The sequence below is a fragment of the Amblyomma mixtum genome, chromosome 5 (genome assembly GCF_055824585.1).
Source record: "Amblyomma mixtum isolate Tamu chromosome 5, ASM5582458v1, whole genome shotgun sequence".
Classification (NCBI taxonomy): Eukaryota; Metazoa; Arthropoda; class Arachnida; order Ixodida; family Ixodidae; genus Amblyomma; species Amblyomma mixtum.
In genome coordinates this window covers 203347002-203359872 of record NC_143016.1, presented here as the reverse complement: position 1 = coordinate 203359872, position 12871 = coordinate 203347002, and the positions used below count along the sequence as shown (strand labels likewise).

The 12871-nt window shown below is 43.5% G+C and overlaps 1 protein-coding gene across 3 annotated transcripts in view; it reads left to right on the top strand.

Annotated features, from left to right (window-relative positions):
* LOC149345442 (syndetin-like) overlaps nt 1–12871 on the top strand; it is a 206810-nt gene that overhangs the window by 142482 nt on the left and 51457 nt on the right. For all 3 annotated transcript variants that reach the window (XM_089546651.1, XM_089546650.1, XM_089546649.1), the window contains one exon: nt 1360–1464. In XM_089546651.1, coding sequence (XP_089402777.1) covers nt 1360–1464 — 105 coding nt within the window. The remainder of the gene's footprint in view (nt 1–1359; nt 1465–12871) is intronic.

Genomic DNA, 12871 nt, shown 5'->3' with positions numbered 1-12871 from the left:
TGAACCTCGGCTCGCAACACGCCTGCTGGCACTATGCCCCACGAGCAAAGAAAGAGTTGCTTCCGTTTGATTCCGCGCATTCGAAGATAGTCAAAAGAGCAATTGCAAGCTCGTGCCTGGAATCCGCTCTTACCAAGTCATGCCCGCATGCAATGCATATAAGTTTTAATAATCAAACTGAAAGGTTCCTTTCAGCCGGCTTCCCCTGCGACGTCATATCAGCCGTGGCCGAGAATCTTCTCAGGAAGATGAAAAGAAGAAATCGAGGTAGTGTGGGTGAGCCGCTGCCAAAAAAGAAGATCGTGGTGGTGCCTTATATACACAAAGTGGCGCACAACGTACAAAAAGTGGCCAAGAGGCATGGCGTCCCTGTTGTTTTTTCTGCCCCACGGAAACTCGCAGCCTTGTGCCCGAGAACCGGGAACCAAGGAGCTAGAGGCAGTGGATGCGACATAAAGCATGCCGAAAAGTATGTGAAATGTGCCACTGGAGTGGTGTATGAAATGCCACTCAAGTGTGGAGGCGCCCACGTGGGCCAAACAGGCCGATGCATGAATGAACGCGCCGGGGAACATGCCCGATCCATTCGGAATAAAGAAGGAGCAAACTTGCCTGCTCATTGCCTTGCTTGCAGTGGATGCGAGCCTCTGCTTAAGCAGATTAAAATACTAGGAAGAAGTAAAAACAAAACAGCGGGGGAGATTTTGGAGGCCTATCACATAAAAGAAAACGGTGATAAATGTGTAAGCGACACTTCTGTAAAACTGTACAATAAGGAAAACCCTTTTCTGCGCACCTGTTGTTGACCAGGAGTTGATTGGCTGTACCCCCTCTCTCATTCCCCTTGTTCTTTTGCTGTGATTCTGACTATATAAGGCACTTTCACACAAATAAACTCAGTTGATAGTTTGCGCTCTCTCTGTCTCCCTGGCTTTTTCCTGTGGCTGTCTTTTTTGTAGGGCAACTCGGTTCCTTAAAAAAAAATGGGGCACAGAGTAGCTATGAACGCTGGGGCACACACTGTTTTGGCGTTGACATTAATGCCAGGTATGCACTACCTTCTGTGCATGCGCGCTTTGGCGCCCTACACTTCTTGAGGGCCCCAAGGGTTGGAGTGTCAGGCAATTGGGACATTTTGTCTGGTCCCTCAGCTTTTACTGTGTTTACTCTTGAAGGGTGCTGCTGAGTATCCTGACCTCGCATGTTTGTTGCATCAACCGGTGAAACGTCCCCCTCGGTGTGGCCTGAAGGCCCCCTCAGCTTGTGTGTTCTGTTGTCACCCAGACCGGAGCGCAGTCCCCTGTGGTTGTAGCCAGGGGAGGCTGTGCTGTGCCAGCTCATGTGTGTGTGTGGATGCAGAGTGACTTCCGGGAGAACTCCCTGAGCGCCAAGGCCCAGACAGCCCTGCAGAAGATCCGCGAGGACCTGTGCGGAGCCTCCGATGGACAGCAGGACTGCTCCAGGGTGCGTTGCCACGGCACACAGGGAGGGATGATTCGCAGGGCAGTAGGGGACTTAGAAAAGGGCAGCCTCCTTCAGCACTGCGATAAATTCTGATACAGCTACCACGTCCATGAACTGATGGTGCTTGCAAAAATGGAATGTGAAAAAGCTGAGGCTGATATTTCTTCAATCTTACTTGGGTGATCTCGTTGCCACGATATGTGCTTAGGTGGGCAAAAGGTCCTCATTCAGAACGGTGCAATTGTAAAATGTCTCGTAAAAAACTGAGTTGAAAGAAAGAAGAGGCCGTCCCTAACTAGTTTTGGTAATACTGCATTGAAGCAAGTATCGGTTGTCAGAGACAAAACGTGCTGCCCAGCTGTGAATAGATTGGAATTTGTGTCCCATACAACACAAGCGCATTCTGTTACAGGGCAGGCATTGGTCACATGCAGCCGTTCTCTGACATCTGGTGGAGCATGTTCAAAGGGCCTTTTTGCGCAGTTCAAAAACTGACCAGCCGTCAATGTTGAGCTGCCTATGTGGCAGTTCCATGACAGATCTCAGCTATGCACTGAATTTAAGTATTTGGCTTCTCTTACTACAGAGACACGTTTGTTGTTTAAATGGTACTGGTCAACTTGTGCAGGAGAACAGTGTGGGAATTGAATGCCTGTTGGATATCTAATAATATGCGATCTGTTTGTAGCCTCTTGTCATAGAAAGAGAAGAGGATATGCAAAAATTTCTTTAATGGCCTCAACAAAAACCATGTCTTTAGTCAACAGAGACATTATTAATGGGGTAGTGCAGGAAACAGCAACACATGTAGTAAAGAGAGTAGTGGCTCTGAAACAGATATCAAACTTGCGCTCTTCTCAATTAACCAAAAGTTGGAACGGCTGATGCCCCTGGCAGAAAAAATTGAAAGCATGGAGGAGTCCCTTAGCTTCATATCTTCGAAGTTTGATGAATTTGAGCAAAAGGTCGGCCATCAAGAGGCTGATATCATCGACCTAAAAAAGAGGATATCGGAGCTTGAGAAAAAGGATGACTTAAATCAGGCAGCACAAGCTCAGTTTGAAAAGGAGATACACGATCTTGAATTCCGAAGCAGGCAGCTGAACTTGGAACTGCATGGCATACAAGAAGTGCAGGATGAGGATCTAACAGTCATATTAAATAACGTGGCTGATAAACTTCGAGTGCCTCGCTTGATGGAATTGGAGATAGCAACTGTTCATCGACTTCCCGCTAAACGTGATAAGACGCCAGGCATCATTGTGCGTTTTGCAAAGCAAGCTACAAGAGAAAACTGGTTGAAGAATAAGAAGAACCTAAAAGATAGCGACCCGCCCATTTTCATGCAAGAAAATTTAACACGCCGAAATAGAGAACTGCTTCAGGCAACTAAAGTCTGTGCCAAAGAAAAAGGCTATAAGTTCACTTGGTATGTCAATGGAAAGGTTTTCGTTAGGCGAAGTGAGGGAATGAGTGCCATTCATGTGAAGGGAAAGGGCGATTTGGATCGACTATAGCACTCAGCATGGTATCTTTCGAGTTTCTTCTTGAAACATAATCGACATGCAGCAGATGTATTATCTGCCGAGTGACTTGAACCGCACTGCTTCGTGTGTTGCGCTGACAACGCTTAACGCTATTCACCTGAACGCACGCTCTGTAAAAAACAAGATAATGTGTTTAGAGGAGTTCTTTGGCGAATTTTCATTTGCTCTTTCTTTGATCATGCTCAGTGAGACTTGGAGCACAGATGATTCCGACGTTTTCAGGATGCCCAACTACAAAACTTATTATTTGAACCGCTCCGGCCTCCGGGGGGGTGGAGTGGCTTTACTGGTGTCAGATGACATTGAATGCGACAAGCTTGACTCGTACAGTCTTATTACTGAAGATTTTGAAGTGCTATCAGTCTGTACTGGCAGGTTCGTGTTTTCGGTCTGCTATCGTCCACCTAAGGGAAATATGGTTAGGTTTTTGGAATTTTATGACTGTTTTCTTTCGTTTATAACAGATAACAAATACACTCTAATAGCTGGAGGTGATTTTAATATCGATATGTTGAAGGATAACTCCTCTACTAGAGACTTTAACGCAGTCTTGGCCTCGAACGGATTTATTAATCTTATTAACGATCCAACAAGGGTAACACAAGAAAGTGAGTCACTTCTTGATCTGCTGATTACGAACACTTCCCAACCGATAGTTGAGTCGGGAGTAATATCATGTGCGATCAGTGACCACCTTCCAGTGTTTGCATGCTTAAATAAGACTAGACTGGTAAAGTACCGGCAGGAGAAAGCGAAGTACCAAAGTATAACCAATGCTACCCTCAATTCATTTCACAGCTCACTGGAACAAGTTGAGTGGGATAGTATTGACGTTACCAGTGACGCAAATGAGGCTTACGATGAGTTCCTCCAAGTATTGAAACGGCTCTACCATTCCTCTTTCCCACTAAAAGTGCGTGCAATAAAGCGTAAAACTCGCAAGCCTTCTGAGTTGCGCCAAGAAATTAAAACGAAAGACAAACTGTACAAAATCTTTTTAAACACACGTTCAACAGATGACCTAAGCATTTTTAAGAAATGCAGAAATAGATTAACAAAAAAGCTACGTCTCGCTCGTGCGGAATACTTTGCGACATTTCTTGAAATTAAAAATGGTCGCCACGATCTGTTGTGGTCAAGGTTGAATTTCTTACTGAGGCGTGAGCAACCACAGGCTGCCCCGCGGGCTTTAAAGCTTGATAATAAAGATGTATCCGGCAGAGAGTTGGCAGATGCCTTCAACAACTATTTTACCACCCTTGCCCATAACACCCCGTCAAGTGATTTCAACACCTATTTTAGCTCTTACAATAGGGACACAATATTTCTGAACCCAGTTACGACAGAGGAGGTTATATCAGTCGTACAAAACCTAAATAACAGCCATAGCTGTGACATTGACGGCATTCAAGTGAGGCCTGTCAAGCATGTTATAAGAGTTATTGCCCCTGTTCTTGCAGATATATTTAACCTATGCTTTACTACGGGCACATTTCCTAAAAAAATGCAAATAGCCAAAGTAACAGTTTTGTATAAGAAAGGAGACCGCAATGATTTAGGAAATTATAGACCAGTATCGATACTCCCAATCTTCTCGAAAGCTTTTGAAAAAGTTCTGTATACACGGTTGTCTCATTTTATTGATAAACATGACCTTTTGTCACCTAATCAATTTGGGTTTTGTAAAAATAAATCTGCCGAGTTAGCACTACTAGAACAAAAGGAATATATACTAACACAGTTTGAAAATAAGGCCTTTGTTATTGGTGTCTTCGTGGACTTCTCGAAGGCATTCGATTTAGTAAACCACAGTGTACTCCTGAAAAACTTGGAGCGTTGTGGTATTCGTGGACTGGCTCAAATGATCCCGAAATCATATCTTTCGCATAGAAAACAGGCTGTAAGCATAGACAATGTGACATCTGAACTAAAACTTGTTACTTCTGGCGTTCCCCAGGGTAGTATATTGGGACCATTACTTTTTAATATGTACCTGAATGATATCTCCAACATTAACTCCGCCGCTAAATTTATTATCTACGCTGACGACACCAGCATCTTTTTTACTGGAAATGATCTTGATCTCCTTGTTCGGGAATGCAATGACACCTTGAGTGAATTACAAAAGTGGTCCGAATCCAGATACATGCGTATAAATGAGAAGAAAACAAAAGCTGTCATATTTCGTCCTAAAAACAAAGTACTTCCTTCCCCCATCGAGATTAAACTAAACTCACGACGTATAGACATAGTTGAACAATTTAAATGCCTTGGAGTAGTTTTCTCTTCCAGCATGTCTTGGGAACACCACACGGACCATATTGTCACGAAACTGGCTCAAATAACCCGAGTCATAAGTCGGCTCAGATACGTCATTCCAAGAACAATAAAGTTACTCCTCTATAATTCACTTTTCTACTCCTATTTAAACTACTGCCATCTAGTGTGGGGCACAGCTACGGTTAGCCGTCTTCAGCGTATCTACATTTTTCAGAAAAAGTTTCTTCGTCATGTTTACAATGTCCCCTGGGACTCGCCAAGCAAAGATCTCTTTCTACAAAGTGGTGTGCTAAAAATACACAACTTGTATAAATATCGCTTGAGTGTCCGGTTTAAACTCGAAACACGTAGAAATGTAAACCACATACGTAAACTTGCCGAACTACATACCCGAGATGCAAGCTACACAACAAGGCATGCGGAGACATGGATAGTCCCGACCCCACGGTTAAACTCGGGTAGAGAACGCCTGCAGTTCACTCTTCCGTCCCTGCTAAACGCGTATATATATAAAAATTTTGACCTTTTCAGTTCGTCAAACAGGTCTTTGCGTGCTTTGTATGCTAGCATGTAGAATTTTTGTTTTGTGTGTTTTTTTTTTCTTTTTCTTTTTTTTTCTTTGCTGCCATTACCTGAGTCTACCCAATGTGAATATTGTGTCAGTATTGTATAATGTTCTTTCGCTTTCTCTTGTACCTGCTCATTATTGTATACTTGTTATCACGCTTTGCAACTGCCTTTTATATTAAAAGCCTTGCTGTCAAGCTGCTGCCAAGCGAAAGGGGGCTGCGGCTTAGTCAAGCTGTCTCTCACAGCTTTTTCTGCGCCTCCGCTGTCTGTATCTTTACAAGGCAGGAAATAAAGAATTTGAATTTGAAGACATTTCAGTAAATAATATGGTGAAAGGTTTTGAAGCAGACACTAGTTTAAGGCCCTCAGACAGGGTTCAAGGCCCATCAAGTTGCTAAAAGTAACTTTTTCCTTGATTCCCCCATGTATTGTTTATTTATGGAAATGAACGCTATTTAATTCAATTTCAGTTCAATTCAAACGTTTGTTACTTTTCTCCGGAGCCCTTCTTTAGGAACCATGTGACCCATCTTTCAGCCTGCCAGCAAATCACTATTACCCGGCTAGAAATAAATTCAGAAATAACCTGAAGAGCAAAATCTGAAATGCCATCAGGCCGAATTTCAGTCTTATTTTTTCAAGTATAATTTGAATATTCCAAAGCTGTCAATTACGAAATCAGATGTATAGGTTGAACAAAAGGGCACTTGATGAGGTAAAAGCAATTTGAAGGTATTCGTTAGAGCAGTTTGCTTTACCAGTATTGTGATGCAGCAAATGTGAGGGGGGGGGGGGGAAATGGCAGCAATGATGTCACAGGCACCTGATGGGAAGGGCACAAAGCCAGCAAAACACCTCAGTCAGACAGAGAAGGGAATTTCGACCCGAACGACGATCCTGGCCGCGGCAGTTGAATTTCGATGGAGGCGAAATTCTAGAGTCCCGTGTACTGTGCGATGTCAGTGCACGCTAAAGAACTCCAGGTGGTGGAAATTATCCGGAGCCCTCCGCTACGGCGTCCCTCATAGACTGAGTCGCTTTGGGATGTTAAAACCCATAAACCAAACCAAACCAGAAAAGGGAATTTCCCTAGAAATTGGCTTTTCAGATCTGTGCACAAAGACGAATGCAGTTCAGGGCCTTTTTTCTGACCAAATGAGCGTCTTTCAATTCTTCAATCAAGGCGGAAAGCTGGGCTAGTTGGTGTGTCATAGTTTAATTAAAAGACTAGCGCATAAAACTAGGACAAAGACAGAGAAGGAGACAGGACGAGTGCTAAACATCAACTGAAGGCTTACTACACCAAGCAGCTACTTAAAAGCACTTGAGTGGCACATGCGCACACTGGGTTACAAAGAGCTCAAACTAATCAAGAAGTGGCAGACTGTTTGGAAGATACGTGGTTTCTTTCCTGGTCAGGGCAAGTGACGTCGTGCTTACACACTTGTCACCTTCCCTGTTGATGTGATAAGCCTCACAAATCTCGCGGCCTAACCTTGTGCCTCCCCTACCAAGCACACACGTGGCATCAAACGCCGGCACGCACCTTTCATGTAAACAACATCTCATAATGCCTTACCTCGTGTGAGGATAAGTAACCCCTTCATTTCCATGTTTGTGTGCGGACACAAATCCACAGGGGATTTAAACCTTGCAACTGGCGGCTGCTTTGTGCGCAGTCACCGCTGGCCCGATTCTTTCCTCCTTGGGAGAAGGGGAGGCCCTCGTTCCGACTCATGGGATGACAGCAGGGACAGTCTCAATTGGGGCTCTGGTGTGAATTGCAGTCCTTCTCCATGCTCACTGAAAACTCATAAACTGCGCTTCGATAGGCCTGTCTGTTGAGAAGAATGCAAAGAAATCTCCGGAAACTGCTTGTTCACACTTCAGTCATTGACAGGAACAATGCCTTTCCTCTGCATGAAGAAACCGCTCTCACCACTGAGATAAAATTCTGGCTATGACCTAAAATTCTTGAGTGACATGAAAGGATGTTTTCCTCAGTGCATGCCTGAACAGCTGGGAACAATTATTCTTTGAGGAATGGAATAAAGTGGATTTTTCACATCCACAGAAAATTAACTGATTAGCTTGAAGAAATTGAATTATTCAATAAAGCAGTCCTGTCCATCTTTCTTATTACAAAAACCCAACAAGTTCTAATCATTATTCAGAGTAATCACCGGGACACTGATATCATCCTTTTGGTTCACCCACTTCCAGGGTTCTTTGGCATTTCTTTTTTTTTTTACTTCAGAGCCCACTTGGAAATGATTTTTATTGGGCACTTTTAGTTTGTCAACAATTTTTTTACCCAAATCCTGAAGGAATTTGAATAACTGCCGATTTCAGCTTCGCACATATTGGTTATATTTGTGGCTCCTCTTGTTAATATGCGATTTGATTATTGTTCGTAAGCCATGAGTTATTAATTCCTGACCTTGGTGTGAGATTCCTGTTAGCGATGTGCTAGTGGGAAGCTTCTGGTTGAACCATTCCGTATTTATTCTTTATTCAGACGTTGCCCGAGGGGGGTTACAGTTTCGAAAAAAAAAAAGAAACGCACATCTTCATTCGCACAGCACACTCTCCAATCGATGTAGCAAAACTGGGAAGTGCCTGTCCTGGCATGATGCACGCCAACTTCACAGCTGGGTCTTCGTTGCTGGTTTTGTCAAGAACCTTCGACAGGAGGGGAGCAGTTCTCATCTTCCTGTCTTCTGAACCTGGCCCTGAGTTGTTTCAGTCTTGCTCGAAGGGTCCCATGTTCCAAAATAGGTCGTCATACGCTGCTCCGCTGTTGTGTATGTAACATCTCACCTTTCCTTATTTAGTGCCCTACCTGCTCCACGCACCAGGTCGTCACCATGAACAACCAGATGACACACCTAAATGCTTATATGCAGCCTCTTTACTTGTCAGATCATTAATATAATGATATACTGGTAATCAGTAGGTTTGGTAAAACAGACATGAACGCACTTTTTAACATTTAAATTCATCTTCCAAGTCTAACACCAGGTCTGAATCCGTAGTAAATCTGTTTGTAGATATGAAAAATCGTGATCAGTGACAATTTTGCGATACACTATCGTCGGCAAACAAACGCACAGAGGATACAATGCCTAAAGAGAGAAGATCATTTGCATGTGCCAAAAACATGAGTGGTCCCGAAACCGAGCCTTGCGGAACGCCTGATCTTTTGCCATTTAGCACAACACACTATTGCCGCTGAAGCAAGTAATCTTCTATCCTTTGCAGTGCAGAGCAGTGAATGTTTATAAGTTAAACTATTGCTTTAACAGAAACCTGGCTAACTGCGCATGTCCGAGATGCCTCTCGTTTTGCCTTCTTTCGTTGTGACCGGGGAAAAGAGAGAGGTGGAGGCGGGCTCTTGGTGATTTCAAACGATGTCACTCCATCAGGCTGGCTTAGAAATGGTGCGGACAGACATGACAGGAGTTTGCTTCCTCCCCCACCTGTCCTGTTGCCACATCTCCGATACTTGCACTCGGTGATTTTAGTTTTCCCAACACACATGGAGCGTTGTCACCCTACTCGTCTGTGGCCAGTGAATCTTTGGATGATGTGTATGCTCAGTATTCTCATTGCGGCAAATGTGCGCACAAGCAGCAACAGCTGATGTTGCCAATAGCTTAGTCCTCACGGGTCAACCCCCCGAAATAGTGTCACCTGTGGCTTATCTCCCTCTTCTCAACTTTTCCATCAAGTTAACCTGTCCAATACCTAACAAGAAGGCAGCTGTGATACGTGATTATAAGCGAGCCAATTTTCAGGCAATAAACACTCTCCTTTTATTGGCATTTTTCTTGATGCCAGTCATACTGGAAAATGTTTGCAGCCAAAGTAAACCAGCTCACTGAACAGTTCATTCCTCAACGCACCATTGTCAACCTGCTCTCTGGTAGAGCAAGCGCGCTTGTCCAATACAAAGAAGCGACTTCAGCGCATCGCCAAGTTTTCCCCCGCCATGGGCTTCGTACTCGGCTGCATCTGAAGAATACGGGCGGGCCATCCTTCCATCTATGCTCACAACAAATGTCACAAAATTCTGGCGCCTTGTTAATCCCACGACTGATGAAAATATTGTCTTAATCGACTCCTCTGGTGATCCCATTCCTTCAGACCTACAACATATAAGCACCACTATGAAACTGTGTCGCCAATATTATTTGATACTTTTGGTGTCATTAAACTCATTGATAATCTCAATCTTCATTCCGCTCCAGGTTGGGATCTTATTAATGCTAAGTTTTTGAAAAACACTTGAGCCTATGTTTCCATTATGCTAACAAAAATTCTTATAACCCATCTATCCTACAGAAAGAGTGGAAAATTGGGAAGGTGATTCCAGTGTACAAGTCGGGTAGCAAAACCTCAGCTATCATCTTATCTCTCTAACTAGTGCATGCTGCAAAATGTTCGAACATATAATTTTTACAAATCTGAAGCGCCGTCTTCTCATCGGCACAACGTGGTTTTCGGAAATTTTATTCATGCCAGACTCAACTACCTAATATGTCTTACACATGCATTACATCGTATCCTTGACCAGTCATCTCTAGCTGACTGTATACTCTTAGATTTTAGTAAAGCTTGTGACAAGTTATGTCACAGACTCCTATTATTAAAACTAAATAACCTTACCTTAATCTACTGGAATGGATTGAGTGTTTTCTTCTTAATTGCTCACAGTGGCTTTAATTTCGGTTTTACAGGAGGGCATTCAGGCGTTCCCCAAGGCTCAGTCTCTTTTATTCTTCAGCTACCTTAACGATCTTTCATCTCTGGTCAACTCTCTTTTTTGCGGACGATTTTCAGAGAAGTAACCGGTAGCGCTGTGTCCACTCGTTCTTTTGTCCCCTGTCCTGTTTGCGCTATTGCTCCGAAGTATGAACCAACAAGCCCCAATTTCAACCTCGTTGTGACAGCTGCCTACTTCAGACTGACCTCACCACTGTAGCTAACGGGTGCAACAAATGGTCAATGCAACTAAACATTAAGAAATGCAAAGTCATGTGTGTCTCAAGAAAATCTACCGCCTCGCTTTCGCATTATATTAATAACGTGTCTTCAGAGTCTGTAACATCATATGAATACCTTGGCGTTCATACCACTTCTAGCCTAAGCTGGTCTCTTCATATCGAGCACATAATCAACAGCGCTAATCGCATGCTAGGTTACTTACGTCGCCATTTCTTCAGCGTTCCTTCTTCTGTGAAACTTTTTCTGCATAAAGCGCTAATTCATTCCAAACTGGAGTAGTCGTCCTCCTCCTTACGACAGTCATGCTACTGAGAGGGTTCAGAATAACTGTGCGCGCTTCATCCTCACTATATTTACAACCGCACTGCAAGCATAACTACTGGGAAGTCTAGCCTTTCTCTTCCACTGATGTCACTTCGTGTGCCAGGGTCTCGTATCGCATTATTTCACAAGTGGTACCGTCGTCCTACACTGCGCGATTGCCTTATCCCACAGCCATTTTGTGTATCCCATAATCATAAAGTCGGTGTAGTTTCTTCTAACACCAAATATTTTTCTCGGTCACTTTTGCTGCGTACCTCGCGAGACTGGAATCACCTTCCCGTAGATATTGCCGACATCAGTAAGTACGAGATGTTCCGCGAAGCTGTAGCTAGCATTGTATACTCGGGTGTTATTTAAATTTGTCTCTCTGCTGTATTTTTCTAATCTTATTCTTGCCACTCCCCCTCTGTAATGCCTCTGGCCCTGAGAGGTACGATAAATAAATATATAAACTAGGAATGAGTAGTGTGAAACTGTATCAGAAGCTTTGTGAAAATTCAGAAAAACGCAGTCAGTGTGCCCTCCCTCATAGGTTGTGATAAAATTCAGTTAGCTGGGTGGTGCAAGAGAGCCCCTTACGCTGTTCTCTTATTAACAAGTTGTGTGCCTCACTGTTCATGTCTTTTTTGGGACCACCCTTGCGAACATCTGGTAAACTGCCAAAGATTTGCTACAAATCAAGTACAGGTACCGAGCATCTCTTCATGATACGTGTAGAGGGCCCAATAGCTTTACTTTTGTTTTCCAGCATTTCTTGACTGCCTTTCAGGGACACTGCTCAGAGGCAGCACAGAAGTCGCACTGAGGCAAATAGACAGAGTGAATGTAGTTACTGAGATGCAGTGCTTTACTTTCATCATCAGGTATAAACTTGTAATTCATTGATTCCTGACGATTCAGGTCCACTCCCTTTAATATACTTCCAAAATAATTTCGGGTTTTCTTTCATGTTATCGCTTAGCCTAGAAAAGTGAATAATAGTCTTCTGCCATTTGTATGCTCATTTTGTATTCACTGGTAATCTGAGAATTGATTACCTAATTGATGATAATTGATGACCTGATTTTGTTTTTTTGGAATGCTTCTAGTGAGCACCTTCTCTTTCAAATACCATATTTTCCAGTGTTAAGACGCGGCTTTTTGTCAAAAATCTTGCTGGTGCGTCCCATACAAGGGTGCCTGTTATACGTGAACTTTTCATTTTTTGAGGGGGGGTTGGGGGAGTTCAGAAATTACTCGGGTTCATGTTCAAGCTTTTTTCACCAAAAAAATATCACTACCAACAGCACGGTTGCAACACGGTGAATACTTCAATATGGGGACTGCCGTGCACAACTTTTTTTAGGTGAACTTTATCATGAAACGGCGGGGATGACAACTTACAGGATCACAAGCGCATGAGCACTTCGGAGGGCTGCAAGCGAAAGTAATGTGAAATGCCAAGAGATGGTGACACTCGCGCTTCTCGCCATTGTCAAGACAAGCTGGCGTTCTTCTTTAGCCACCCTTTGCAACTGTGTTTGCTCCGTGTACGTAGTGCGAAGGGAATGTTTCAGCCACGTTGCCTCCAGAAAGGGCAAACTTTTTGATAGCGCATCTGAAGACTTGGAAGGTGTGAAGTAGAAATAAAATGTGGAAATAATGTGGGAGAGTTTTCTCGTTTTTTCTTGCTAAAACAT